The sequence below is a fragment of the Hetaerina americana genome, unplaced genomic scaffold, assembly GCF_022747635.1.
Source record: "Hetaerina americana unplaced genomic scaffold, ioHetAmer1.1.p SCAF_2, whole genome shotgun sequence".
Classification (NCBI taxonomy): domain Eukaryota; kingdom Metazoa; phylum Arthropoda; class Insecta; order Odonata; family Calopterygidae; genus Hetaerina; species Hetaerina americana.
In genome coordinates, this window is record NW_027286763.1 from 13,264,307 (window position 1) to 13,279,966 (window position 15,660).

A 15,660-nucleotide genomic window follows, 5' to 3' on the forward strand; every position below is an offset into this window, starting at 1 on the left:
ATAATTACTTAAAAACCAAGTACACTTGCCTTCTCCTTTAACCTATGGGTATAAACTGAATTCATGAGAGAGAAATCAAGTGGAAATCATATTACTCTAAGTAATTTAATATTGCATATTTTCAAATATTCTTTGAAAAATCAGCTATTTCTTTTAAAAAAATACTAACTTCAATCTGATATTTTTTTACATTCGCAGCGTGTAATACTGCAAACATGATTATAAAACGCCTCGGATGTTTTTCACTTTTCTCAGATGAAGAGCTCAAAAGTCACGGATGCCGGGTGGGCACTCATCCTGCTGATAGTGGCGCCTTTTCGAGAGATGATCCGGGGGATTTACAAAATATTCGTCCGCAGACCTAGAAGATCGATGGAGGATGAAATAGTGCTGGTGAGTTCGCACGGTACTTATACCTACCTGTATACCTATATGTATACATGGAGAAGCCATGATGCATGTTCTAGAAACTTTTCTTCAATAAAAAAACGAGCCCGAGAAATCACCAACCTCCCGTTCGTCATTAGAAGATCCATCATCATGAGATCCATCGTCAAGCTGATAACATAAACAGCCAAGCCGGTTACTTTGCGAAAAGACCAGGGTCTCATATACATGCATAAACATACAGTACATGCAAAATACACTATTAAACATGGACACAAAAACCTACATTCACAGAGACTCTGTAGTCAAGTTGCCATCGTCTGACATAAAATAATGAAGTTCTCGGAGTGAGAGTGATATTTTTTAGAAAGGACTTAAAGGAGGGAGATGGGAATGGTTTGATGTCTCGGGTTCCCACCTCTAGGGTTCTCCATCGAATCCCGAAGGTGGCGGGATTTTTCAGTGGTATTCGTATCCCTACCAGAGGTGCTATGTGGAGAGCACTTCAAGTAAACCTAACACCCTACCAAATTACTCACATATCCATTATCTTGCAAGAATCCTTAGCTGTTAGTCGCCTCTCATAATATCTACAAAAAAGAGTGAGAGGTGGTGGGGTTTTTATCGAATGTGGAAGGGACAGAATGGTGGCCATTGGTTATTAAGGCGCTTCATTCGGACCGAGTTGTTACAAGGCCTCTTTACTCAAATATGCGCCAACTCACGGGTGCTCACCGTAGTGCTGCATGGTGACTCGGGAAGGACTAATATGCCGACCCATAGTATTTTTCTAAGCGCGAGAGGGGGATGGTGCATACACTCACGTTAAAGACCGGGTAGAAGTTCCAGAAAGGTAGTCATTAGAATTTTTACATAAAGTTGGTGTAGTTGATTTTAATACAAGTATTAGGATTGGGTGTGGACGAAGCGATTTTTGGGCGAACGATAAGGCAACATTTGATCGTGGGCGGTTTTCAGTTGCTCATCAACAGAAAAATCATTGATTGGAGAATGCTGAGAAATCTCAAACATTCAAATGGCCATTCAAGCGAAAGATCTGACGCCATTTGGTCATTTGTAATGATTAAAATGGTTATGATTTGTCTAAATTTATAGGTTCCAAGAAAAAAAGTTGTAAAGAAAGGACATTATGGTTAGAAATTTTCAGGTTTAGGCAGCTCGTGAGAGGGTGTCTACTGGGAATAGGGGAAGATATTGTTTTCAAGTATTTTATCTGGTTAGCCTCGTTTATGAGGGAGGAATTGAAGTTGTAAATTTACTTATATATCCTGAGAGATGGGGATATGGTGCAGGTGCATTGAGTAAGGATGGAGAGAGAAAAAAGGATTAGAAGATTTAGTACATGATGAATGGCAAATGTCTGAAGTGCAGGTATTGTCAGTTGGTCTATTGCTGATGGAGTTGTTGAATATGTTTTCAAGGTGAATATCAATTACTAGGAAGGTGTGATGGAGTCAAATACGCAAAAAGCACACGACACTGAAAAGGAGGGCCGGTGAGGAAATATATGGGAGAAGATGGGTTTTCCTTAATCTTGGGGACAGAGAAGGAAGATATCATCGATATAATGGAACCAGCAGAGAGGTTTTAAAATTTGGAAATGAAAGAAGGAATATTCTAGGTATAGGTATATTGGATTATGTGAAGCTATTCTTATGACTATCTAAGTGCCTTTTGTTTAAAGGTAGGACTTGTTGGGAAAGCGTTTTTCTTGGGTACGAATCCTGAAGGGCGAATAAGAAAATCATTGAAGGTGGTGCGTAGGGCTGGGAGTCGCCTTGAGAGAGATTAGGTCTTAGGGATTTGAGCCCTTCTTGTTGGAGATGCGATGACCGGATTTGATATTGGAGTAATAATAGATTATTGATGGAATTTCCTGGGCTTAGGAAGTGGTGTGTCTTCAATGAAAGAGAAATGTGACTTGGGCTGATGATGATGGTCTTTGAAAGTAGCGATTCGCTCAGTCTGGGAAGGGTTAACGAGTGGTGTTATACGGCGATAAGGCCTCAAGGATTATTTTGTTTATGTATTTTGCGTAGAAGATAGATATGACATTAGGAATTCAGGGTTTGGTTCATACGGCAGGAAGGGGGGATGTAACAGGAGGTGGCGCATAATTGGCCCAAAACTAGACTTCACTGAAGAATACAGGTTCGCTCGAGGGATGGATTACAGGTTGACCACTGCGAGTTCCTACTCGGAAGAGGATCCTGGGACTACGTTTATGGGTCCCACGCCTGAAGAAAATCACCGTCCCATTATTTGCAAGGACAAATTAGTTAAGTCTGGCCAGGGGTGTATTTTCCAAAACCAATGGTCAACTTAATAAATTTATCTTTTGAAGGCGTAAGGCGCTCCACACCTGACGACACCATTTTTCGCGCTATTTGGAAGAGGCTCTTCTTTTTTATTCACATATATACATAAAAAACGTTAAACAACGTGTTATACGTATTTCCTTACTATACTAGTACTATAGTACTACATATCTATTGGGTGCAGCAGCATATCGACTGACCCCCATTCGGATATATTTCTTCCACAGGTGACTGGGGCGGCGCAGGGGCTGGGTCGAGGCATGACCCTGGAGTTCGCCCGACTCGGGGCGAGGGTTGTGTGCTGGGACATCAACGAGCAGGGGTGCCGAGAGACGGCCGCGCTGGCGGCCGCGAGAGCGGCGACGAAAGGCGGTAAATCGACCGCCCATGCTTACAAGTGTGACATCACCAACAGAGATGAGGTGGCCGCGACCGCACGGAAGGTGCAGGACGAAGTGGGCCAAGTGACCATTTTGGTCAACAACGCGGGCATCGTCAGTGCGGGCCAATTGGACAAATACAACGCCGAGCAGATCTCTCGATTGGTCAGCACAAACTTCACCTCGCATTTCTGGGTAAGGCACTTTCCCTATTACCTCTATCCCAAGAGATTTGTTACTTCCTTCCAATTTCCTAAATGCTTTCTTAATCTTTATATCGAGCAAGTCTAGACCTACATTATCTGAATCGAGTCATACGTTTATTGTATATCTTCATTCAATGTCTTAATTTCATAATTATATAGTTTCCCTTTTATCATCTTATTATCTTGCCATTGTTTCTTCTTCTTCAATTAATACCTTTCCTGTCCCATTTTTTTAAAATGGATATACGAGGGGCGACCCAAAAGTAACGGAAATTGGGTTGCGGTGGGGAGCGAGAGTGGGGGAAGCCTTTGTTCGGCCGGTCGTACGTCAGGCTCACGCCACCTGCGTCAGTATGCGCAGCGCCATCGCTGTGACTGGATCGGTCCGTCCTTGAGAGCTGTTTCAGTAAAACAACTTTTTTCGTTTCGGCGAAAAACGTGATGGCGGATTATCAAGACCAACACGCTGCAGTGAAATTTTGTTTCCTCTTGGGGAAATGGCCGCGGAAACTATTGTAATGCTCAAGACTCTTTATGGAGAAGCTGGCCTACGTAAAACCAGGGTCTACGCGTGGTTTACACGTTTTAAAAATGGTGAAATGTCAATTGAAAACCAACCCCGTTCAGGCCTTCAGCGTTCAGAACTGACGAAAACGTCGACAAAATCAATGCCCTCATTCGTGAAGACCGTCGCAGAACCATTGATCAACTCCGTGAGATATCTGGAGTGTCATGAAGTTCAATTTAGAGGATTCTAGAGCAGATCTTTGGCACGCAGGCGACTGGTTCTTCCATCAGGACAACGCGCCGGCTCATACCATCCTCTCCGTGATGCAGTTTTTGACAAAAAACGGGATGACATCGATTTTCCATCGATTATTCACCGGATTTAGCTCCCTGTGACTTCATTTTGTTCCCCAGACTCAAAAGGGACATGAAAAGAAAGCGGTTTGACACTGTGGAGGAGGTAAAACAAAAATCACTAGAAGGCCTAAAGGGCATCCCGGTAAATGAATTTCAGAAATATTTCGAACAAAAGAAGCATCGTTTGCAGAAGTGCATTGTGGTCAATGGGGAATACTTTGAAGGTGAACATAATTTATTGTAAATATATTGAGAACTAAAGAATCTATGACAACATTCCTGTAATTTTGGGTCCCCCCTCGTACTTACTTTCTTACTTTCTAACACCTCTTTCATTACCCCGCACCCATGTCATTCAATTCATTTGCCATGTTTGTCATCATCTATTATTTCACTCTTATATTTCCGTCTTCGTTTACTATGTATCTCTTTGTACTTTCTTTTTTCCCAATTATGCGTATGCTCTTCCATTTGGCAAAAATAAGAGAATCTACATTTAATATTTCCATCTCATTCTTAATGTTTTTTAAACTCCCTGCCCTTCACATCATCCTAATATTCCAACCTCCAATTCTGTCAGTTGTGGGTCTCTTCTCTGACTGTTTCTCTGTATCTCTACAATATGCTTTGTAATTATTTCGAAGGAATACCCCAGCAGAAGTCTCCGCCGCTGCCCATAGTTTCCAGGACCACTTATTCTCATGTTCTTGTCAACGCATTACGATAAGCACTTGTATTGACTTGAAATGTTATATTTTTTAATATTAATTGAAATTCTAATACAAATAAGAATTCAAAAAATCTCATCAAGGACTAGCAAAATTTCTTCTATGTGGGCGTAGACCGCAAAAACAATATTTTCTGCCATTCATTCAATGTATAATGACCATAATAATTCACCATTAACGAAATATTTCAGAGCAACGCATTTGAAAAAATATGACTTGAGAAAATCAACGCAACCCTCCCCGCCAGCAATTGCCCGTATTTTTGTGGCCTGGGCAATCAAGGTTCAAGATAAATCCAATTGGATTGTGATTGGCCATATTCAGAGGGTTGCTACTCGTAATAGTGTCTCACGTACACTATTAGTTTAAGCATTTCTTGTTCAACACGTCTTAAATTCATGATTTTAAGTCAAACACAGAGACAATGGAAAAGGCAGCTTGCTAAAGGGCCATGTGGTGATAGCCTTTTCATCGTTCCCGTCAACAAGAGAAGGAGTAAACAACCGCAAGAGCTAATTACAGCTTATTTTACGTGCGACGACTGGAACGTACACTTTTTTCTTTATTACAGACGATTGAGGCCTTCTTGCCACACATGAAAGAAGTCAACAAGGGACAGATCGTGTGCATATCGTCTATGTCATCGCTGACGCCAACGGAGTACTTGGTGCCATATTCAGCCACCAAGTGCGCAGTGACAGGTCAGTAATCTAATAAATTGCACGAAAGATTACGCCATTTACTGAGAAAAATATGGTGCCGAAGGTTGACATTGACATTTCTATATGATTCCAAACGCCGAATCCAACTTAAATATGGAACTAATGACCCTGACTCCTGATTACTAGGATAATCAAAAAATTTGGTAGACAGTTCAATTTTTTTATCGCATATCTAATCATATTAGCTAAAAGCCGCTGTGGTATGACCGTGTCTCAGTCAAATATTCAAAAAGTGCAATTACGTGTGTTGAAAGTGAAATTGCTTTGCTCCTTGAAAATACTGTCAAATCTTGGCATAATACAGCTACGAAGTTTGAAGAAGTTACAAGAATTAAAATGCATAAAGTCCTTTCACTCAAAGATTTAGTTTGCATCATCTAATGAGGTTAAACAATATTTTTGCTATAAATCATCGCTTTCCAGACGCTTTATGATGCATTCATTAGTGTGTGACTTCCTCAGCCAAGTAACGTGTTCAAGTTCCTGAGGGGGGGCCGGTGTCGAACTATTCATTAACCGACTAAGCTATCCTATGGCCCGCAGTTCTGAGGCACAGTCCGCTCTCCCCATCGAATGGGGTACCAGCACAGAGGCTTATTCTATGCTATTCCTTCCTCAATCATTCTTAACCGTTATAACTACATGGTGAAATCTCCCCTCTCGGTCTGAGGAGTCGAGTAACAGCAAAGAAAAACGTGAAAATAATACCACTCATTCAATTAAATGACTATGATACATTCGCATATTATACGTGTGAATAATTTTATGCAATTCATTCTCTCCCTTACGCTTCCACAGGACTGATGGACGCTTTGGACGAGGAATTAGCCAGCTTGGGATTCGACAAAATAAAGATTACGACCGTCTTTCCATTTTTCACAGCAACACATGGACTAATGGGTAGCATAAAGGATAAAAACGATAAAAAATATAAGACAGGGTAAGTTCCAACGGAGATGGAAGCAATGGCTTGTTTTCATTGGTAATATAAACGCAATATTTTAAGCCCTTCAGATATGATCTTCTAAATTCCAAAGAAACTGCGGGAGATGCCGCAACAGTAACTTTTAACGGAGTCATCCGCTAATGTGCATTTTAATGCAACAATTTCAGTTTCAATTAAAAGCCCCAAAATTTCAGAGTTTAAGAGGACGCCTCGGTAGCTTAAGTGGCTAAAGCACTCGACCGGATATTGAGGGATCTGGGTTCGAGTCCCAGTCAAGGCGAATGATTTTTACGCTCTGAAATTGTTGCATTAAAATGCACATTAGCGGATGACTCCGTTAAAAGTTACTGTTGCGGCATCTCCCGCAGTTTCTTTGGAATTTGTCAAAGGGAAAACACCATACGTGTTTAAAGTTGGCTTTAACCTCGTGGACAGTGGCGCCTCGCGCACGACTACGAATGCATGTGACATTGTATGTACGGTATTTCGTCATAACATCTAGTTCCTTTAAAAGCCCCAAAATTTCAGAGTTTAAGAGGACGCCTCGGTAGCTTAAGTGGCTAAAGCACTCGACCGGATATTGAGGGATCTGGGTTCGAGTCCCAGTCAAGGCGAATGATTTTTACGCTCTGAAATTGTTGCATTAAAATGATCTTCTAAATTGGACAGATATCCTTGCACTATAGGAAATAGAAAAATGGAAAAAAAACCACTCATAACTCTTATAAGCCAAACCGAGGGAAGCTGGCATTTGATGATCCGTGACTTTCAATTGTCCCAGACGCTACGTTCTGAAAGTGAGCCATCACTGAGAGTGCAGCATAACTGGCTGATTTGATGGGGAAGATGTGTTCAAATGAACCAATTACGCTGCCGCACATTGTACCTTTGTGATGCTCCATGATTGATTTCAAGCAATATCCTTTAAGGATTAAACCTATGGACATGGCCCAGGTCCAATTAGAACATTGGTTTCTAATTCCACATTAATCAGTGTCGAAAACAGCCTACTTATCGTTCTTTTTCAAATGGGAATATTCTATCGCATCCCTCATGCTGAACTAGTGAATTCAACTTAATGGCATCTTTAAATATGGTTCAAAAACGATTTTTTTAAGATAACTCTTGTTATCACCCGATAGCATGTTAAGGAAATTTGGGAATAGATAAAGAGCGTAGAAAATGAAAGGAATGATTGTTTTTTAAGTTGCACGTTATTTCTTTGTAACCATACGCTCTTATCATTGAAAGGAAATGATTTATTGAAGAATGATAAGTTAATGATATACTTCCTTTTTGTATACTTTATATGTCCTTCTGCAGCTCCTTCCTCTGTAAAAATTCTTTACCGACATAATGCTTTATTTAATTTCGTAACTACTCTGCCAACATTTAATCACTACCGAAGCAGGGGAACTGATCTAATTGGTCCAATGCATATCTCCCAAATTTCACGTACATCTTAGGCTACATAGTTCTAAAAAATCTCACTACCTCGAGTTTATTTGATTCATATCACATACACCGATTACACTGATTTTGCTATGTCCTTTGTAATGATTGTTGCCCTTTCGCCATGTGGTTGATTACGTCTGATCATTCAAAAAAATAACTGGCGGTATAATCCTACTTTCATTCTAACCTTTCTCGCGTCACGCTAATTATAGTCTCCATATTATATTTACACACACACATATACGGTAAAATAAGAGAAAAAAGACCTGATGCTGATGAAGGTGACTGGGACCATCGAAATATTGAAGTAAGTTCTTTTAACTCCTATTAATCTTTTTAATATATATATATATATATATATATATATATATATATATATATATATAAACTTTGATCAAAAATTTTTACACAAACAGAGAAAGAACACTCACATACCTAGTTGACGTTACGACGCCACAGCCTTCATCATCAGATTGCCGTTCTCGGGGGAATATCGGCGAGGATATGTGAGTTGTGAGAGAGTCAGAGGTAAGAAATGAATAGGAAATGAGCAAGGGGATGAGAAAAGGCGGCTATTGGATGGTTTCAGCGGGCTGAGTTCAGTTCGGGAGATTTCAATTAATGAAGCACCCAGATATGCGCCATCTCGCGGGTTCTCGCCTCTATACAGCTTGCGGATTCAGGAAGGATTTCAATCACCGTAACACAAAACCAGTCATCAAAACATTGGTTTTGGGATGCAGTGTGAGTAGCAATGGGATACTTAAGAAAGATGAGAGTTTTAGTTGAGTAGTGGAGGTTATTCATGCGGAGGAAAAGGGTGGTGGTGCATTCACACACGGAGAAGGCAGGACAGAAGTTAGCTATATAATATTTTTAGAAGAGGTATATAATGTTTTTTAAAGCGCATGTGGTGTAGAAATAATTCTTGGGTTGGCATTAGGTAGCCATGGCGGTGTCGGGTCGAAGAAGATGGCAGGATTTGCAGCGCGGGCGGTTGCATGGTGAGATCGGCGGAGATAACACGGGGGCCCGCAGGTGGTCTTGAAGATGTCTCGCAAGCTCAAGAGGCGATTAAACGAAACGGGGACAAGACGGGGATAAATGTGATGTGGACTAACTGCTATGAATAATTGGGAAGAGCTTACGGATTTTATGTTAGATTGTGTGGCTTCCGGGGTAGGAAGTGGTAATTAGATTAGGGCGGTTTCATTCGGGAAGAGGAGTATATTGGGTTGAAGGTTTGACAACTTTACTATTCAATAGTTTTTCGGGGTACCCTCTTTTCCTAAGTCGCGTAGCTGGGCCATGCATTTCTGTTGGGAGGGAGTTTTGTAGCAGAGACAGAGGCCACGGACTGAGAAAGAGAAGGGGATGGAGCTTTTTTTGTAAAGGGTGGCAGCTCTTGATGTATAGTCGGTGTTGGCCGGTTTAATATGGACAGAAGTGTAAAATTTATTGTCCTGGAGGTGAATGTCGAAATTGAGGAAATTAATAACTAAATCAGGTCAAAATAAGGCTCTATGACGCACAGCCAAAATTCTTTCGGATTCTGTTTCAAATTGTTATTTAAATTATAGAATTTTAATTATTTCTTTTTGAATTCGCTTAACGCTTTCCGAGATTCCTTCTTGGCATTCGCCCTAGACATTTTGTAATCATAAGTGAGCTCATTCCCATTATCGCCAGAGATGTCATCCCTGATATTTTTCATCTTCGTATGACATAGCCTTTGTCGTCACAATGCTTTTCTAACATTCGCGTTGCGCTATCTAGTTTCCGTGTTGTTCTTTATAAATTTACTGGGAATGAACTCGTTGACTCCTGAGCGCGTGATTTCAAGGAACTGATTCCACGTGTCCTCAGTATGTTGGTGATTAATATCCTTCTAATTTTTAGGCCATTATAGCTCCCTTCTTAACAATGGCAAAAATATTCTTTGAAGCTTCTTATTTCTAACCCCAATAAAGTGAAAACTTAGCATTTACTGCCCTTTGGTCAGTAATTCCTTTTAGTTTCTACAGTTAAAACTTTGCGGGAATGTTCGCTACTAACCAATCAAGAATATTATCGCCCTTAGTTAGAGAATTGACAAGTTAATGCAAGCAATTCAAGCAATCAATAGCACCTCGCGGGTATCATTTTCCTTACCCCCGTTTTAAAACTATACACGTATATGCTCCAATCAATAGATGGGTCATTGAAATCTCCCCTGATTATAACGTTAGGATCATGGTATTGTGATAAGAAATCTTTGATTGTCTGATAAAATTCTAGTGTTAAACTAATGTCGTTATTTGTAATTTATTCTGCAACTGCCATTGCTATAATCACCGCTAACTCTCCATCTTTCTCTGTTTAAGTAATTGCTAGCCTTGTTCATCAAGTGTAATATTCATTCCGCTGAAAATTATGAAGAGCATGGTACTTGATATTTCAAGACTGGTTTTGATGGTGGTGCCAGGAGGTATATTCTCAATTCGGCTTTTGACGAAATCATAACCACAAAATGGAAAGGCACCGGAATAACTCTCTTGGTTTTTTTTGTAGATAGCTGAGCTCACCAAACCTCCATCATCCAGCGAGCATTGTGGAGAAATTCTGTCCCCACCAGAATACATGTCACAGGGGTGAACGGTAGATTTATTCGTCACCATTTTTTGTTAACTTCCTATAAAATGTTAGGGTCTTTGAGAAATCTATTAAGGAAAGCAGTTTGAATTCATATATCAAGAGGATAATAAAACAACAGCATAATGGAAGTCTTAAATATAATTGTTTTCACAACTATGGCATTTTATTCTTTCTGCCATAAAAATCATGTGACAATCAGCTTCCAATTGTGTTCCCCTTAAATACATAATGAAATACTCATACCAACGATTCATAGTTGAAAAAAACTGTATCTCTTTATTAAGCCTTCAGAGGCCGTGCGGGCGCAAAAGTCATTTGCTTTGGGCATTCTTTAGCATTTTCATGTCATACTAATTGAATTAATTAAAACAACACTAATGGTTAATTTTTAACTATCATTACTATTACAATGTTTTAATTTGTACCATTTGGAACCTTAAGAACAAAGTGGTTTTGTACCGTACCCTAGGCGATTGCATAGGACCCTGAGGTATTTCTTACGAAGTGGATGACTGGCAACAGTCTTCACAACTTTCTCAAGAAATCGGCTTGTTGCCCTACGACTTAATATTAATGCAAATACCTTTTTCTTTACTCGTGCCTATGTTCGTGGAACCTCAATGTTGAGTAAATATTTGTCAAAGAGTGAAAAATAATAGCCTGAAATATTGCCTTCATAACAGAACAGGCTCTAGAACGAGAATCATCCCACCAATGATAGAGCTCTCGGAGGTTATCAACCAATATCCTTTGACATTTTCATGCTGCCTCATTTTGATCGATTCGTTCATAACATCCATATACCATGTCTGTCTGGAAACAATCCAACCATGCAATATTTTTATAAAAATAGCCTACCTTAGAAGGTCAATGAGGCGTTAGTCCCCTTCGAAAAACTACCCTTGGGACCTCACATATCTATCCCAGCGTCTCTTCCGCTTTTCTAAATAATCACCGAAGTCCTTTTTGGAATGGTCATCAACCGCCTGTTCGCATTTTTCTTTTTGTCATCAACCGACGTTTGGGAAGGCTGGGGTTTTGCTACATGGACAAAGCCGCAGATCCTTGAATCATTTCCAGTTACGACCATTTTTTTTAGAAAACCTGAGTCATCGTTTGAGGCTTGGAGCAAGTCCCCTACAACTGTATACAGCACGGAATTCCTGACGTTGACGAGATAAAAGGGAATGCAACGGTATCTTATGACCATTCCGAAACAGGACATTGAAAAGCGGAAGAGACGCTGGGAGAAGTGTGTGAGGTCGCAAGGAGAGTGCTTTGAAAAAGACTTAAGGTCTCGTTGTTCTAGGTAGGCTATTTTTCTACAAATATGGCTCGGCTGGATTGTTTCCAGACAGACATCGTATAACGCGAGGGATGTGTTACTCGTGCGTGCGTGCTTTTGTGACGCTATATTGTGTGATGTGTGTGTGTAGTCTAGTTTTAAAACATGTTTTAGACCACATTATCAAAGTAATTTAATGAAAAACTGATCGAATTTACTTTCTCCCTTCACGTTTATAAATAAACATTAAATTTGCTAACTCACTTATTTCTACTTTTGCATGAAACAGGCCAGATATTATGCAGATTTCCGATGTGGTGAAAGATATCGTCCGTGGTGTGGTGACGAAGAGGAGGGAATTCACCGTTCCCGGCTACTTGCTGGCCGGAACGAAACTCGTTAAGTGAGTATCCTCGACAAAGTACTGCGCAGCTAAAACACTAATAAAGCACACAATGAACTCAAACTCATATGGGTCAGTCCACCTCAATGCAACGCACGAAAAGGCATAATTTCTTTGGTTTCTCCTGGAATCATGCCGATTTTTTCATCTTCTCTCTCAGTCAAAAAGGCAATTGTATGCTTCGTGCAGTAGTCTGGCCTCTTGGTCGTCTTCAATTTCCTCAAACCATGAATATTCCTTTTTCAGTTTCCGATAGAAGTAGGAAAATCCTCGTGTGAAAGTTTTCTTTTCACTTTTCCAAATATTAAACTCTTCCTTTCCTAATGAACCAATAGCAATAATTTTCTCCATGTGTCATAAAGTTCATTGCTATGGAGTCAACTGTAATGTTCTCTGGCAATACTTCTTTCCAGTTTGTCTTGAGTATTTTATTTAAGTGAATTTTTTGTGATATACATATTGGTTTCTTATTGTTGATACGCTATTCTAAATTATAAGCTAGTTTTATGTTGTTGACTCTTAATTTAAGGGGTTATTTTTGGACGGGTTCAATTCAATTATTTTTACATGATATTGGAATTCATCAGGCTTGAAAATTTGACAAGAATTATTTTTAATTTTCTTCACTATGAAGTTGTCAACCAATTAAGGGTTGTATTTATAGCGCTTGGCTACGGAGATCCCAGGTTCGATTCCGGGTGATCACTCTGGGTACCTACAACTTCACCCAAACCCGGCGGTTTTTCAATTCCCTCGCGATGCCCTTCCTCTGACTCCTCACCGTTTACGGATTGTTCCCCGCCCTTCCCATGGGAAAAAGAGTTCTCCGATAAGGATGAGTTACCATAAAGTCCAGCAATGCAACGGGTAGGGTTTGTTGTGGCGATAATCTGCCGGTGAGAGCTAGTCTTTTTATGGATGTGTAATAAAGCGGGTAGTTAATACAATGACTTATTTATGGCTGAGCGGATGTTGGTGAACTGTGGCATGAGGGTTCAGGCAAAGTGGTTTTGAGATATACGGTCGAAGGCACCGGGAGTGGAGGCTTGAAGTCCCCTTCGAAGCACATGAGGAGGTTTGAGGTGTTACAGAAGCACTCAAGCCGAATCGGGAGAAGCGTTCATTGATTTTCCAGAGGCAAGAACTTTGGACAGGTGGTTGGAGGTATCTCTGTAATAGTTCGTTTCGTTCATACCAGAGGGAGACTGCAACGCGTCGGAGAATTATGTTTGGAACACCCCTTCACTTTTTAGTCTGATGTGACCTTCTGTCCTCCAGACTAGATAACCGCAGCTTAGGAGAAAGAGAATCATAGTATTGTAAATGAACACTTAACTGCCTAGATGAAGAGGGCTTTTCTGGTCTAGAAGAGGAGGAATAACTTGGGAAGCAGAAATAATCAAAGTCAGTTTTTCTCGCCATGATAGGTCCGACGAAGTCTCTCATCTATCCAGACTCCGAGTATGCACGCCAGGTTCCGTAGCAGATATGTGTTCTTTTTTTATTTTCTAGTGAAATCCCAAGGCTAGGAATTCTAGGTTAAAAGCTAAAAAAGGAGGGCCAGACATAGAGCAGATGGAACCGCTTACCTATATTAGAAGTTTTGTGGACCAAGATGGTCAAAGTAATTAGGACACAAGAAGAAGAATTGCTTTCGGCGAAGAAGCTTTCACAAGGAGAAAGGAATTGATGATAGGGAGACAAAGTAGGAATGTCAAAAAAAAGATTTTGGTTTTTACGACACAGAAACATGGTCGTTCCGACGCGACGATAGGTTTAGATTGCAGGCTTCTGATATGTGGATGTGGAGCAGGATGAAAAAGGTGATACGACTATAAGGGAAAACTAACGAAGAAGTACTACAGTCGGCGGATAAGGAGAGGATTTTTGTCGGAGATCCAAAAGAGGCAGGCAAGCCTGATGCAAAGTATTTCGATAGGCGCATACAAAGTCTTGTGTAGATGATTGGTGAGAGGATAGCTCCCTGAGGAAGCCTAGAGGTCAGTGGGTGGACAATGGATGAAGAGGTGAGACAGAAGAAGCAGCGATCAGAGAGAAAGGAAAGGAAAATTTCGAGAAATGCTTGTGAAAGTGGGGAAGAGTATTTTGAGAATGACACCGGAGGGCCATACCAGGCCAAAGACTTCATTAACGGTAAGTTTTGTATTCTTCTTTACGGCGAACTCTTAGGTGGACTTTTGCCGATCGTAGGAATAGGTGTGTAGTGGGAGTTTTGGTGAACCAGTCTTTGGATTGAAATACCGATGATGATATGATATGGTTTTCCATCGCGTTCCTCCACTTTCACACTACTACACGCGCCACCGGAGTCAGATAACCTCGCACTCTCTGAGGTGCGTGCACTACCTTCATGGTCAGGCTGAAAACCCATGTTGTTTTCGGGAATATACCTATATCAATCATTGGTATCCCAATTAATCATAATAGATTTCTGATCTTCTGATAATGCTAACAACACTTATATATAATTCTCTAAATATTTTATTAACGTGATGCTTTCAGACAAACAAATTTATATCATATTACCGCACTCATTTAATAATATTAATGATATTAACTCATATTATCTCTTTTCGTCTTTACAGGTTGTATCCTCGATATGTCAGCAGAGCATGTAAGCAAGTGCTTCTTGGAAAATGGAAGTTTTTTTTCGCCGATAGAAAAAATCCTATTCAAATTCATTAAAGAAGAACGATCACATGAAGACTAAAAGAAGAATACAGAAAGACTGATTTCTTTAGCTAAGGCCTTAAAGTGCACACGACGTGGGTTCGGCAAAAAACTGTAATTGTTCGATGGCATAACTAAAACAATGCCCAATGCAATCCAGCGGTACAGCGGCAGACATAATGCTTCAGCATAAACTGAGATGGAAGACATTTCTATCCTAATGTCATACCGCTCAACGATTTTTTATTAAATAATGTCACAATATCAATGCTTGCATTGGCAAGAGTGACTTCTCCTATGGAGTGCTAATATCCAATAATGTACCTACTATTTCTCCAATGAAATGTAACATTTATTTTACAAAAACTGCATCTCAAATTATTTCACAGCACTTACCTAAATTGCAGCCATCCACTGCTTGAAATAAAATAACTGGACCGTAGTGCCAGCTCAACTTTTCTATCCCGTGAATAATATTTAATTGTTCCATATATTTTAAGAACGTACACATGCGCTTGAGGATTTTTGGGGCTAAGCACTCTCATTGGAGCTCACACTTATTTCCAATATTTAGAGCAGCAACTATTTTTGTGCATGGACAAGTTTATACTGAAAATAAT

General features: G+C 40.2%; 1 protein-coding gene across 1 annotated transcript; it reads left to right on the plus strand.

Annotated features, from left to right (window-relative positions):
- The first annotated feature begins 287 nt into the window (after positions 1-287).
- LOC139687987 (estradiol 17-beta-dehydrogenase 11-like) lies at positions 288-15,370 on the plus strand. Its single transcript, XM_071585376.1, has 6 exons — positions 288-393; positions 2,954-3,301; positions 5,476-5,605; positions 6,425-6,566; positions 12,236-12,349; positions 14,956-15,370. Exons 1-6 carry the CDS (start codon positions 325-327, stop codon positions 15,053-15,055), a joined length of 903 nt encoding a protein of 300 aa, XP_071441477.1. The 5' UTR covers positions 288-324; the 3' UTR covers positions 15,056-15,370.
- The last annotated feature ends 290 nt before the right edge of the window (positions 15,371-15,660 follow it).

Excerpts from the sequence above, each read along its gene's own strand:
- LOC139687987 (XM_071585376.1), top strand. The coding sequence starts at position 325 with ATGATCCGGGGGATTTACAAAATATTCGTCCGCAGACCTAGAAGATCG. Across the intron at positions 3,302-5,475 it reads ACTTCACCTCGCATTTCTGG|ACGATTGAGGCCTTCTTGCC; the intron begins GTAAGGCACTTT and ends TCTTTATTACAG. Across the intron at positions 12,350-14,955 it reads GCCGGAACGAAACTCGTTAA|GTTGTATCCTCGATATGTCA; the intron begins GTGAGTATCCTC and ends TCGTCTTTACAG.